General features: G+C 54.2%; 6 protein-coding genes across 6 annotated transcripts; 5 read left to right on the top strand and 1 right to left on the bottom strand.

The window, feature by feature from the left end:
* Positions 1-911: 911 nt before the first annotated feature.
* On the top strand, positions 912-2745 carry VTJ04DRAFT_10410 (uncharacterized protein; the record flags this gene model as incomplete). Its single annotated transcript, XM_069358147.1, has 4 exons — positions 912-1332; positions 1396-1578; positions 1636-2478; positions 2543-2745. The coding sequence occupies 4 exons, from the start codon at positions 912-914 to the stop codon at positions 2743-2745; spliced, it is 1650 nt and encodes a 549-aa protein (XP_069215144.1).
* Positions 2746-5234: 2489 nt separating this feature from the next.
* On the bottom strand, positions 5235-5526 carry VTJ04DRAFT_10411 (uncharacterized protein; the record flags this gene model as incomplete). The annotated part of the gene is made up of 2 exons (XM_069358148.1): positions 5235-5349; positions 5411-5526. The coding sequence occupies 2 exons, from the start codon at positions 5524-5526 to the stop codon at positions 5235-5237; spliced, it is 231 nt and encodes a 76-aa protein (XP_069215145.1).
* A 141-nt stretch (positions 5527-5667) lies between these two features.
* Positions 5668-6873, top strand: VTJ04DRAFT_10412 (uncharacterized protein; the record flags this gene model as incomplete). Its single annotated transcript, XM_069358149.1, has 4 exons — positions 5668-5696; positions 5747-5863; positions 5927-6575; positions 6628-6873. The coding sequence occupies 4 exons, from the start codon at positions 5668-5670 to the stop codon at positions 6871-6873; spliced, it is 1041 nt and encodes a 346-aa protein (XP_069215146.1).
* A 590-nt stretch (positions 6874-7463) lies between these two features.
* VTJ04DRAFT_10413 (uncharacterized protein) lies at positions 7464-8364 on the top strand (the record flags this gene model as incomplete). Its single annotated transcript, XM_069358150.1, has 2 exons — positions 7464-7636; positions 7692-8364. 2 exons carry the CDS (start codon positions 7464-7466, stop codon positions 8362-8364), a joined length of 846 nt encoding a protein of 281 aa, XP_069215147.1.
* A 725-nt stretch (positions 8365-9089) lies between these two features.
* Positions 9090-9761, top strand: VTJ04DRAFT_10414 (uncharacterized protein; the record flags this gene model as incomplete). Its single annotated transcript, XM_069358151.1, has 1 exon — positions 9090-9761. One exon carries the CDS (start codon positions 9090-9092, stop codon positions 9759-9761), a length of 672 nt encoding a protein of 223 aa, XP_069215148.1.
* Positions 9762-10869: 1108 nt separating this feature from the next.
* VTJ04DRAFT_10415 (uncharacterized protein) lies at positions 10870-12387 on the top strand (the record flags this gene model as incomplete). The annotated part of the gene is made up of 2 exons (XM_069358152.1): positions 10870-10930; positions 11771-12387. 2 exons carry the CDS (start codon positions 10870-10872, stop codon positions 12385-12387), a joined length of 678 nt encoding a protein of 225 aa, XP_069215149.1.
* Positions 12388-13649: the final 1262 nt, after the last annotated feature.

Below are 13649 nucleotides of genomic sequence, written 5' to 3' on the forward strand. Positions count from 1 at the left end.
CACTCATTGTCACTAGTTTACCGTTCCCCTCCTCGTTCTATCTGCGCACATCCACATTGGCCGCCCTATGGATTGAATAGTCCCTGACAGCCATCCTTGGCTGCAGTTGGCCCGACGCATTGTTCCTTGAAGAATCACATCTTTGGCGAGTTAGCTGCAGCGATGGTATTCAGAGAGGGAAGTTGTGATATTTCGGGACGTATTATCCTCGGACATCTTGACGCTCATAGGTGGACTCAAGATCTACACTAGCAAGGCTAACAAGGCTAGGGGGGTCTGAGTATGTAGACCCCAGACGCAGCCTCTTTGGCCTCATGTACGCACCAACACCGTGCACGGCTTACTGTGCAGCACTTACACCCCCGGGTCAACGACTAGGCGCTTTTTAAATCCACACCCTTCCAAATCAGGCAGGATTATGCATCCGATCAAAACGTCTAAGTCGCACGCCAAACCGGATATCCTCTATCCCACATCTTGGAATTACCTCACGATGAGAGCGGGGTTGCGGCCTTGACCGAAAGGAAGACACAGCCTGCGAGGTAAACACCTCGGGTGAGACCGAGATGCATCCGCTGCCCCTGGCTCCCAAGGCGCGGGGTGACGGCGATGCGGGGAGTCTTCGGTGGGCAGTGGAGGCTGGAGAGTACCTCGATGGCTATCCCGTGGAGATTCGGGTGATCGACACTCGAGGAGGACAATGACATCGGGCAAGTCCACTTGTGATGTGGGAGGTGGCACTTCCAATTGACTGTCGAGCAGACTGCTGAGTCCTCCAGCCCAACTTGGCATATTACACCAGCCGGTGTCCCCGTTTGCACAACGTGCCCGAGTGCTCTGTCAGACTTTGTGTTCCCTCTTCAGCTCTCTCAACGTCGCCCGGTTGCTATCATACTCTTATCCTTGAAGCCATGTCATTGTGGCTCACCCTCACGAACCTGGCCGCTTTGGCCAGCGGCATAGCTGCCCACGTCTTTGTCTTCCGTCATGGAGAGTGGGACACTACTACTCCGAAAATTTTTGTCTTCTATGCCAGTCTCCTGGCTGGTGGCTTGCTGGCCTCTTACATCTCGCTCACCTCCCCTCTGGGGCAGCTGCTCCCTTTCATCTTGACGCCGAAGACTGTTCTGCAGGCGGCGGCATGCCATTTTACCGGTCTGTACAGCAGCATGCTGGTGTACCGGGCATGGTTGCATCGGTTGTCGTCGTATCCCGGCCCGTTCCTTGCCCGCCTCACAAACTTCTACATTACGGCCCGTTCCGTCAAGAAGTTGCACTTGTATGAGGAGGTGCGGAAGCTCCATGCGCAGTATGGAGATTATGTGCGGATTGGTGAGCATTCCTGGCCCAACCTCATGAGCTGGCTGGGGTGGACTTATTGCTAACTCTGCTTAGGCCCATCTGAGCTGTCCATCGCAGACCCGGAGGCAGTCAAGGCCATCTACGGCAGTCAGTCTCCCACCATCAAGGGGCCTTGGTACACGCTCTTGGAGCCCCGAGTCAACCTTTTTATGACGCGGGACAAGCAGGAGCATGCCCGTCGTCGCAAGATTTGGGATCAAGCGTTCACAACCAAGGGTGAGTCCTCCCGTATGTTTAGACGGTAGAATATTGACAACTGACCAAACCCGCCAGCCATCCAAGGATATGACCACCGCATTACCAAGGCCATTCACCAGCTGCTCGACGCAATCGAGAAGTACAAGGGCCAGCCATTCGACGTGACACGGTGGTTCAACTACTTTGTCTTCGACGTCATGGAGGACTTGGCCTTCAACCGGTCATCCAACATGCTCGGCCGCGAGGAGGATGGCTATGTGTTCAAGACCATCCGCGGCGACATGTACAACATTGCCTTCTTCTCTCACATTCCATGGCTGTTGACCCTGGTCAAGCGGACTCCTATTTTGAACCGCAATTACCTTGAGTTTATGGCCTACATCCAGAAGCTGATTGACGAGCGGTCTCAGAAAGAGCCCGCCCTCCCGGACATCTTCTCCCCCATCCTCGCCGCCTTCCGCAAGTCCGCCCAAACAAAGCAAGACCGGCTCAACTTCCACGCCGATGCCCAGTTGATCGTCATCGCTGGTAGCGACAGCGTGGCGGCGGCAGTCACTCACGTCTTCTACCATTTAGCGTGGGATCCCGAGCTGGTCAAGCGTTTGCAGGCGGAATTTGACGCCCTCCCCTCCCTGGAACATGACCATCTGATCAACGTCCCGCTGCTGGACGCGGTCATCTACGAAACGATGCGGCTGCACCCGCCGGTCATGTCGGGCACTCAGCGTATGACGCCGCCCGAGGGGCTGCAGATTGGAGAAAGGTGGATTCCTGGGAATACCATCGTCCAGGTCCCCAACTACACTGTCTTCCGCGATGAGCGGTCGTTTGTGCACGCCGAGGAGTTTATTCCGGAGCGGTGGACGACGAAGCCGGAGTTGATCAAGGATAAGTCGGTGTATATCCCGTTCAATATTGGTAAGTGTTTCTAACAGAGTCTGCTTGATCCTTGAGTTGAACTAATCTGACATCATTCGTCTAGGCCCATACGCGTGCATTGGCAAGCGCCTGGCGATGCTCGAGCTGAGGCGCGTCATCGCCGAAATCTTGCACCGGTATGACCTCACTGTTGCTCCAGGCCAGACCAAGGAGATGTTCTTGGATGGTAAAGAGGACACCTTCACCACCGTGTCGGCTCCCCTGCCTGTCATTTTCAGGGACAGGGTGAGGACCGAGAAGGTGTGAGTTATTATTGTTTCATTGACGCAAGGGGCTATGGGCTGGTGGATTGGTGTGGTGTATGATAATTGGGAAGTCGATAGCAGATCTTATTTGGATACCTCCACAATCTTGGATATATTTGGTCAATCACACTCGGTACCTACTGTCATGTTCTGGACTGTGACCTTGGTTCCATGGTGTTTGTCATTGTTGAATTACTTCCTTATTTCACCTAGATTTTCGTACTTTACTTCCAGCGTGATTGCCGATGACGTCTTGAATCTGTCAACCCCACCTGTTCTATTGCTTGCACTGCGTTCTCATCCTAAGCTCCACAAGGCATTTGACATTGACTCATCTGAGACATTCTCGACACACTCCTCCCTCGTCCTTAGACACAAATCCACAAGCTCACCGAGGCCCAGGATAATAGAGTTCATCCGTCTCAGCCAGCAAGGCCATTCTGCAATGCGAATTCGCATGACATGATTGGTCGATCCATTAGCGTAGCCATAGCCGTGTCACGCAGAGCCTCATTGCCATTGACCACTCGGATCTCGAGGCTTCTCCGCCGCAGCCATATCGCAATGGCGTTGAAACATGGTGAGGCCTCGGTGAAAGATCCAGCATGCTTCTTGCCGAGTGTCGAACTCCGCGCGGGGACTGGCCGGAGAAGCCTCCGGTGCAACATCAGGATGCTCTAAAGTTTCCTAGTAGGGTATGAGTACAATATCAAAATGGGCATTATACACCAACCATAGGCCAAATCGAGGCTGAAGTGTTTGTGATACCCTCTTAGCCTTGCAGAAAATACCCTGCGCGTTTCTCCTTCGGCACAGCGCGCGGCCATCGATTTCGTAATATGCCATGCTTGTCCATTCGTCCGGGCGTCTAACATGTCTTCGTTCATAGCCGTATCTGGTGGGCACTGACGTTCTCAGCCCCAGTCCGGCGGGCGAAGATATGCATGTCTTAGATGTCTTAGTACTAGGTCTTGCAGGACCCGTTCGTGCCGAGAATAGCCCTCCCACCTAACAACCCCTGTCGACGCCCGCAGCGCCGCAGCCTCGGGACACAGCCGGACGCCGGCCCCGGGACGACGCGGGCCCCATCCTCATCCCTACTAGCGCGGCGGTTTCTGAAGAACTGTCCGAAGGTTTTCGGACTCTCGCGCCCGGCCTCTCGCGACGTGAATCCACAACCTGGCTCCTTGGTTGCCTGTCTGCCAGAAACAACCACCTGCGTCAAATAGCTTACCAAGCACCCAGGGGAGGCGAAAGGACCGAGGTGGATGTTACTAACTATGTCCGTGTTCGCATCAACATAGTGAAACCTGCAACGGACTTGAGAGGGTGTGTATCGAAGAACATACTTCCGACACAGTGCTCGCAAACGGTGAAGGGTGTATGTTGAGATGGAGGGGCGGGGAAGTCGCCTAGAGGAGGACGCCCTATGTATGCAAAAGTGTGGTGTAGGCGATTGCATTGCAATATCTAACACCACCTTTTACAACTGTTTGGACCTTTATGACGCCATTTCACGTAGCACAACATCCATAGATCCATAGATCGAATGTATTATTGCTGACCTCATACGCAGTCAATGCCCATACTTAAGGATTACCTCACCGTCATCACAGAGTTCCATGATTTTCTACCAATTCACAAAGCATGTATTACTAGCAGAATTGACATCATCCTAAACATGAATCACCGATCCAGGACTTGCCTTCAAACAAATCCCCACCACCTGTTACCCCTCGGCCTCGATCCTGCGACCCCCATTCCCAACCCCCATCCTCCGACCCGACAGTTCGGTTCTTAGGTCCACGTGGCCGCATTAGTACGTCCACTGGAGGAACCATTCTGCAACCGCCGCAAGCCAACCAGAACAGGAAACCTTGGAATTGTCCAACTGCATCCTAGCATCCTGGCTTCCGGCGGGACCGGCTTCGGCCTCCGATGCACGGCCTAATGCATCGTCAATCCAGTTCGGCTTTTCAAGTCAACTACTATCGGGCACAGCCGTCCTCCAAAGCCGGATTCAGCTGCCTCGCGATGTCGAATGTCTGTGATATCCTACACTAGCGTCGGCGCTGCCTGAAAGAGCGCAAGAGGCCTCGACGCATGTGCGTGCGAAGAGACTTCCTCGGCCGTCTCGGCGGGGCAGGGCGGGGTATAGCGTGGGGGAGCGTCGCGCTTTGGTGTCAAGGCGCGGCAGATAGACAGGCCGGCGCTATCTCTAAAGACCGTTAATGAGACGCATCCTGCTGCTGTACCTCAACCGTTCGCTTAGGCAGGTCACCCGGCAGGGCAGCGACTAAGTCATAGCATAAGCTCCCGGGTTGCAGATCAGGTCGAGGGATTGGTGGGTGGCTAATCTGGAGCTGATATTACAGGACGGGGATGGTTCCCCTCACATAACGCGGCATCTAGCACTTCGTGATCAAGCACACCATAATCTCGCAGTTAGCAACCCTGAAAGTTCCACGCTGTGTGACACACCTTGGGGGATCACTTCCTTCCGAAGCTGACCGAACCCGAGCGGATGGCGTAGGGGCGTGGTTCTAGGTGCGCGGCCCGGTCCGACTCCTCTCGGAGGGTGGAGTTCAAGGCATATTGCGCTAGGCTGGATCATGGTCATGATGTTGAAGCTGATGGAGTCACTCGGTGTACCTCTGACTTCTTACTGGGTGTTGAAGACAGCTTGAGCAAGGTAGAGGAGACCAAGGTGACATGTCCTGTTGGCGGAACCAATCCATGACATGACGCTTATTGTCAAGGCCCGGGGGCTGGGAAACACCATCGGATCTGGGGTTGTTGTTGGCAGGATACAAAATGGTTGTCTCAACGAGCCCGATGCTGCCGCATGTCAAAGAAGGTTGTGCAACCAACCCCAACCTCCACGACCTAGCCATTGCCTCAGCATCCTCATCTCTCTTTCACCATGACCGATATCACCATCTTCGGAGCCGGGTAAGAGCCTCCGCTACAATCATTGAGATACCATACTGACATCCACGAAGCATCATCGGCCTCTCTACGGCCCTTGTCCTCCTTGAGTCCGAAACCAAGTACAGCATCACCATCGCCGCCCGCAACCTCCCCGGCGATGAGCCTACGCAGGACTGGGCCAGCCCATGGTAAACACCTCCTTTCTCATCAACCATCTTCATCTTTCATGTCAATACTAACCTCTCATCCAGGGCCTGCGCAGGCTGGGTCCCCCTCGGCGGCCCTCCCAACGAGCAAGACACCCAACTAGCAGCTCTGACCCGGCTACGGAAGATCGCCGCCGCCTACCCAACCCAAGAAACCGGCGTGCGGACGGTTGACCAAACAGAGATCATTCCCGTCCCCGCCTCCGCGGCCGGCACACCAGCCGATCCGCTCTGGTTCGCGGGCAGGGTGCCGGATTACGCGGTCGTCTCTGCTGGGCCGGAATCGGACGGGGCGAAGGAGACGACGGTGAAATATGGCAGCGTGGTGGTCAACCCGCGCGTTTTCCTCCCCTGGCTGCGGAAGACGCTCGAGGCGAAAGGAGTGAAGTTTGTCCGCATCCCGACTATCTCGGCCCTGGGTGAGCTGCACAGCCATCTTGGCGGGACCAAGCCGGCAGTGATTGTCAACGCGTCGGGCGGCGCGTCGGCTACGCTGACAGACGTGAAGGACTCGGCGATCATTACGGATCGCACCCATGTGGTGGTCGTGAAATCCGATTTTCAGCACGGGTTCGTCCGCCGTGGTGCGGGAGTGTACACGTACGTCTTTGGTCGTGGCGACGGGACGACTGTGCTGGGCGGTGTGTCGGAGTTTCTCAATGTTGAGGAGAACCGCGCGGCGGCGAGGGCGGATGTAAGTTTCTTGATGCCCCCCTGATCCTGGATGCAGCAAGCTGACAAGACAGATCATCACCCGCGTTCATGAAAACCTGCCGGAGCACTTCCCGTCTGCCAATCCGGCTGACTACACCATCGTGGAGGATCTCGTCGGCTTCCGTCCTCTCCGTCCCGCTGGTGTGAGGGCAGAGAAGGAGGTCATTGGCACCGACAAGGTGGTTCACGCGTACGGAACTACCATTGGAGGGTACATCCACAGCTTTGGGCTGGCGGAAGTGGCAGCGAGGTTGGTGGAGGAGTTTATCAAGGAGTAGAGAACCATGGCCTGAGACAAACTGGGGGTTTATGTTGGATAGGGGAATAAGATCTATTTCGTTGTTTGACGACTTGAAAGCTGATGCCAAGTGCTATCGAGGTTGTTGTCTAGGAATTGGGCTTTGTTGGCCAAGGTTTGATCCTTGGGTAGGCGTTCTTGGCTACGACACCATCACCCAGTCCACAATTGTATCCGTTCAAAGTTCAAAGTTTGTGTCATGGATTTGTTGACTCTTTTTGCCACCATGGGGAAGTAAACATATTGCTCAGCTGAGGGTTGAGCGGCAGTTCCACCCCAAGCTATGAATTGAGTTTGAGTGGCTTATGATTCACGATGAATCATCCCATCTCATCTGCAACAATGGCCTCAGCCACAGCTGCTGTGGAACCCACCTTGGCGCTACGTCCAAACCGTCTCACCGTCACGTGAGACAGGCGACAGCATTTAAAGAAGCTAACGCCTCCCAAGTAGCTTCACGACGGTCAAGACATCTTCGATTCTCCCAGCGCATGAAACTAAAATCCAAGATACTCTCCTACTCGAATCCTCCTTAAACAAAGCGCCAAACATCTAGAACAAGACACAGCCATGGATGGCGTCCAAGATACTAGCGGCGGGACCAACCCAACCAGTCTGAACCCCAACCCTAACCCCACCCTGGTACCTGAGATGTCCACGGCGGCACTCCTGGAATGCAAGTTGTGCGACTTGACGTTTGAGACACATGAGGAAAAACGTCAACACGCGAAAAGCGACTGGCAGTAAGTTGCAGACACACTATGAAGTTGTGTTGAGCCTCAACTAATACCTATGAAGTGTGTACAAGATCCGGTGCAAGGTAGCAGAGCCAGGGGTTAGCATCACACCACCAGACATTGAGCTGCAACGACCAGCTTCAAGGCAGAAAGCTCGGAAACAGACATCAAGGAAACCAGAGCTAGAGTCGCCGGCCGTGGATGATGAAAATGAGCTCAAGGACAAGGATGCTTCCGCCTCCGACTCGGACTTGGACTCGGAGTCCGACGATACCCCTGACCCATCCGACACGGACGGCGTCGAGTTCATCCCCGGAGCTTGTCTCTTCTGCGACTACACCAGCGACGACCTGGACAACAATCTCACGCACATGCGCCAGACGCACAGTTTCCTGATTCCATTCCAATCATCCCTCGCCGTCGACTTGCAAACCCTTCTCTGGTTCCTTCACATGGTCATCTTCAGCTACCGCGAGTGCATCTGCTGCGGCAAGCGACGACGCACGGTTGAGGCCGTCCAACAGCACATGGTCTCGACAGGGCACTGCCGCTTTGACGTGTCTGAGGAGACGAAAATGTTCTATGACCAGGAGGTGATGGAATCGCAAGGTGTGCAGGCTCAGGCTAGCCCGGATGAGCAAACCTTGAGACTTCCTTCAGGGAAACTCCTTACACGCAGACCTGAGAGGGTGGGCGAAGGCTCTTCTGGGTCCAGGACGCGCGAGAGGCTTTGAAACGGTAAATCCGCGCTGCCAGCGCCGGAGCCTTCTGAGACCGCAGATGCCAACGTGATTTCGACTCCCACTGAGGGAACTTCAGTCGCACAGGCTTTGACCAAGAAAGACCGCCGAGCCCAAGCACTGACAGCTCAATTCTCGCGGTTGAGAGTGGGTGATCAGATGGCCTTGGCGCGCCTTTCTGAATCGGAGCGGAGGGCAGTGCTTGCTGCTCACAAACGAGAGGTGGATAAGATCCGACGGGCGGAGAGGCTACAACGGCGGAAACTGGACGAGGTGGGGAATAAGACGGCGGTTCATGCCAAGTACTACAAGCAGGAGGTTCCGGTGTATTTGGGTGGTTGAGCGGTGCATGTTCTAATAGTAAACACACAAGATTTCCTGGTGTGAATTCATGGTTTCAAAGTGGTTTGGAACGAAAAGATGCTTGTGGTCGGGAAAGGGGTCATGGGGGACTTTGGGCACGCCGACGCTCACAAAGAACTTAACTTCGAGATAGGGTTTTCCTTTTCCCGACCTCTCTTTCTTGCGTTTTCTTCAAATTGACACACACGGCTTTTCTCTTCTCTGCTTTCCCCTCGCTTTTCAACTCATCAACAACCAAGCGACCACAACCTGATCCCATAATCGATTCAGCACTCAAGTGATATCCAGTAAGCATCGATGTTATTCTCGAGCCTGATAGCCGAGAATTATCACTGACATTCGCTTTTCAAACAGTGATGGAAAACAAGTCGACCGACGCCAGCGGCGACCAGCCGCGTGCCACCGAGAACGACCATCCCCTGTTCATCCCGCTGGTCCGTGACGCGGACAACAGCGTTACGACCCCGAGCATCATCCAAAAGCTTCTCAACATGTGCGACAACCGAGCCGAGGCAGAGCGTCAGCTCCGGGCTGTCATCAGCTGCGGACTTGCCGGCCCCGGTTCCAAGTCTAGCCTTGCAGCGGGTCACCGACCAGAGTGGTGCCCAGCTCCCGATGACAAAGAAAGCGATGGTTGGACACTTCCTCGCCTTGAGGCACGCTTCACCTTTGTGCATGTGAACGACAAGCTTTACGGCACCGCGTACAGCGTCATTGCTGGAACGAACATCTTCGTCGACATCTCTCACGCCATCCGGCTCTACCCTGGTTACGTCACGCCTGCTCTTCTGACGGGTCCGTGGCACCCCGACAACCCGTACGCCTGCTATACCTTGGCGCGCCTGCCCGTCATTCCTCCCAAGGCCCTGAAGGCAGCACGCACAACCCACCAGATCCTAGAGGATGCACGCAGAGCCCATGTGCCGGCAGTCCCTATTTTCTTTTTCGTAGAGGCACCTGAGCAACCTCCTCTGCAGCTCATCACTGCTGAAGCCCTTCATGCCATCATGCTTGGTCTAGGCAGGTAGAATGAAATCGCGGCGAAGCACTCATGGGATGAGATCACGCTCATGGGCGTCCCACCCCCCGACTGCGTCTCCTCACACCCAGACATCTTCGACGAGTTCCCATTCGAGGACGAGCTTGACGAGCTGTTCGGAAACTCTGGCCAGTGCTGGATGAAACTAAAAGCGATATCGGCCCTGTCCAGGAAAATAGATATGGCACTGCTGTGACGGCAGGATGGACAGACATCTGGTGGGAGATCACACAGGTCAGAAACGCTCCCTTACATCAGGGGGAATTCCAAGGTTGGGCCAATTGTTGACAGGAGGGAAAGCAGGTACCAGGGCGGAATGGGGAAAACGTCATTGAGACTTGGGATATGGTGGTGTTACACGGACACGGTCTGGCAGGAAAAATGGGATAAGGGAGGGGTTTACGGTGCACCATAGTTCCGTGAATGGACTTTCATTCCCCTTTGGAGCAGAATGATCGTACTTGGTTACTTTTCGACGTTGTTCTTTGCGATTGATTCTTCCATTTCTTACGTCATGTTACATGCGCTCGATCAGAGGTTTTCGCATGATACCCCGGCATTCTCTGGGATCCAGGTGGCCGTCCTGCATGAGACGAGTGTTATCGTCACTGGCATTCTTTTAAAGAACTCTCTGATGCGGTTAGGTGCCTCAGGTATGAATCAGTGTACTCCAAGTCCTTGTCCTGCCCCGGGAACAGTATATTAATCCGATATTTGGCCTGAACCAAGTGTCATTGGTCAGGAGTTGAGGATGAGAATATGTTTACTCTCCACTTCCTCTTCCAAAACAAAAATTCCCTTCCCCCACAAACAGAACTCCCCTACACAACACCTTTTGCTTTTGCCCGCCGGTCCTCTTTTTCTCTTGGTATTCCCTCTTTCACCTCTGTCCTCCCAAGCTGCACCGACACAACACGTGAAATCTCAAGCCAACTTCGGGACCGCAGGGTTTCAAAGTCTGATTGCCGTGTTTGCCATCCATCCATCTTTTTCATCTCAGTTATTGAAGGTGAAGCGTCCCTCGCAGCATCAGGTTGGTGATTTCTCAGTTAAACTCGAGTCAAAAGTGACAGTATTGACAACACAATCCTCAGGAGATGAATCTCAAGGACAGTCACGACGTCCAGCTTGGCCAGCCAGGCATTGGCCAGGCCCAAGGTAGGCTTGGCTACCAAACCCATTTGTTCTTGTGGGATTCCATCCTAACTGCTGTACTATCTCATCACTTTCCGACGACATCATCCCCATGGACGTTCCTGAGTACGCCAAGGCTTTGCTTAGGACTTGCATCAATGGCCACAACGCCGTCAAACTCTTCAACAGTGTGAAGTTTTGCGGTCAATCGGACTTGAACAGCGACAAGCTCCTCACTGCCAACACCGTCGGCAATTTCCTGCCATCCTCAACAACGATGTGTTCACGCCCCCGCAGCTTCAAGCTCGCTTCGGCTTTGGTCGAAAGGGCGATGAAGTTTACGGCGTCGCTTTCACCGTAATTGCAGGAACTGATATGCCTGTTGATCTTCGTGAGGCAGCAGAGCTCAGGCCTGGATATGTGACGCCTGCCTTCTACGCCGGTCCCCATGGACGAGAGAATCCTCACGGGGGTGTGCGCGGGGAGTGGTTTGATGTGTCTTTCCCGGCTGGCCCTGTGACCCAAGGCATAAACAAAGTCACGTCGCGTCTCATATCCCTCAACATTCCCGGTGAGGGCAAACTCACTGCTCTCCAGCTGGTCAAAAAGGCCACTGAGACTGCCGTCGAAATTCTTGACCAGGAAGGAAAGATCGCATCACAGTGACCGTAGGACGCCATTTTGTGCATCGAGCTGCCTGGAGAGGATGTGGCGGTCGCCTCCCTCGGGAAGTTGTTGTTGATCCTGGTAGCTTTCGTATTTATACTGAGGAGTCAGATACGTCTGATAACTTCACCTTCCCTTCCATGCCGTTATAAGTCTTGATTACGTTGGAAATTACTAACCTTGCTCTTGTTTTCGCAGAGTACGAGGAGTCCATGGGGACTCAGAACCACAAACGCCGCAATGCATATATGTCTTCCGAGATAATTGCTCCTCTGGATATCTGCCATGAGCGCCTACAGTGCTGGGCCGGCCACCAGGGCTACACACAGATTCTCCAGTGGATTGATGACATCCATAAAAATCATGCAGAGTCGAAGCCTACAAACTATGCCACGGGTCGTTCTGTCAGGCAGGTGAAACGATTCATCGAAAAGCAGCTGGCTCTCAAGGAATCAGGGCAGCCATTCCAATTGCCTGAGCATGCTCGTATCGCCGCTCTCCGAGCTTGCCACCCGAAAAACGAAATGAATCAATCCATCGAGGCGGGTCTTGTCGCCCTAGGGGCATGGTTCCTGGCATCCCCAGCGCCTCTGCCATTTGCAATCGACGGAACTGGTCTGGCTCATGTCACCGAGCACTTTGACAAACAGTTGACCAAGGTAATCAAGGACGTGATGAAGTTGGCCGACAGAATTGGCGATCTTGAGAATCAGGTCCAAGGCCAATCTGCGCGCGTCGGTTCAGACGCTAGCCACACTCTCGGATCTGCAACTCCGACCGGCCTTGCGCGTCAAGCTCCTGCGACGGATTCCTGAACTCGTCCTTCGATTCAGAACCGCATGACTCAGGGCTTTGCCAATCATTACCACCGCCGTTCTGCCTCTCCTACCGGTTCAGCGATGTCGGTTCGCTACAGAACTGTCAACTGATCGCGGAATCTCCATGTTCAACTGAGGCGTGTTGTTAAATGACAGTGCTATGTACGGTATACAAGGGGATGGTTCAACTCCAGGGCTCCTCTTTCTTCGAGAGATAGGTACCTGCTGTAGAGGCCATCTCCTGCGGGGTGGTTTGGTGTTGTTGACCTCTCCTGGTTGACAGAGCAACCTGGGCGCCCAAAGGATTCTTGCCTCAGGCACCAAGGCAACGGAAGCCCCAGCGCGTAAATGTGGGTCCACGAAGAGAGCTCCGCCTGCAATCGATAAGAACCAGGAGGCTAGCGGCGGGACCTAGCTTCGAATGGGTGGGACCAAGAACAACAACACCATGAGGTGATCCACCATCCTTTTCCCAATCCTACATCGACCCATAGCCCGTAGGTTCTTGTAATTCCCAGGTAATTTGTCTCTCCCGACATGTCACCGCCTCTACCGGCGCGATCCAATTCGGAGATTTCATGAAGTGAGTCGCCGCCAAATACTCCAGGCCACCCAAGGCCTGGGATGAATCCTATCCTAGAGGTGGGAGGCATTGCAGAGAAGAGAATGAAGTCTGTTGAGGTGAAGGTTGAGGAGCCGAGCGACTCTGACCGACGATCCTCTTCCGACGATCCTCTTCCATCCCCACGGCAACTTGCTACTGTATCAAAATGTAAGGTGCCCAGGAATGATAATGATGAGATCAATGGCCCAGCCATGAAGACTCATCGCCTCGATAGCTCCAGTGACGACTCGGATGAAGATGGCAACGATGGATACGACCCTCCCTATATTCGTGATTCCTTCTTTGAGCCCCAGCAAATCGTACTCGACGAGTCTTCAGTTGTCCCAAGTTCCTCCGAGCCAACGAGCGAGTATCGCGTCATTGGGACTGACTGCCCTGAAAACCTGCTCATCGTGTCTCGCAGCGGCCTTGCAACTCATGAAAGAAATGTTGCCCGATGTTAGACCACATTCACTTAAGCCCGGAAGCCTCTTTTCTCTGTTGGCGTCCATGCCCGTCGTACGGAGGCCAGACATATATAGGTCCATCGGTTCCAAGGCGTCCGGCTTTAGAGCCAGCACGCCTTTTTGATGCAGGCAGTCGGGGAGGAGGTGCCTCCTGATCAAGCATGCTGGAGATGCTCCCGTGGACATGG

This window comes from Mycothermus thermophilus (assembly GCF_041956435.1).
Source record: "Mycothermus thermophilus strain CBS 625.91 unplaced genomic scaffold VTJ04scaffold_7, whole genome shotgun sequence".
In the NCBI taxonomy this organism is placed as follows: Eukaryota; Fungi; Ascomycota; class Sordariomycetes; order Sordariales; family Chaetomiaceae; genus Mycothermus; species Mycothermus thermophilus.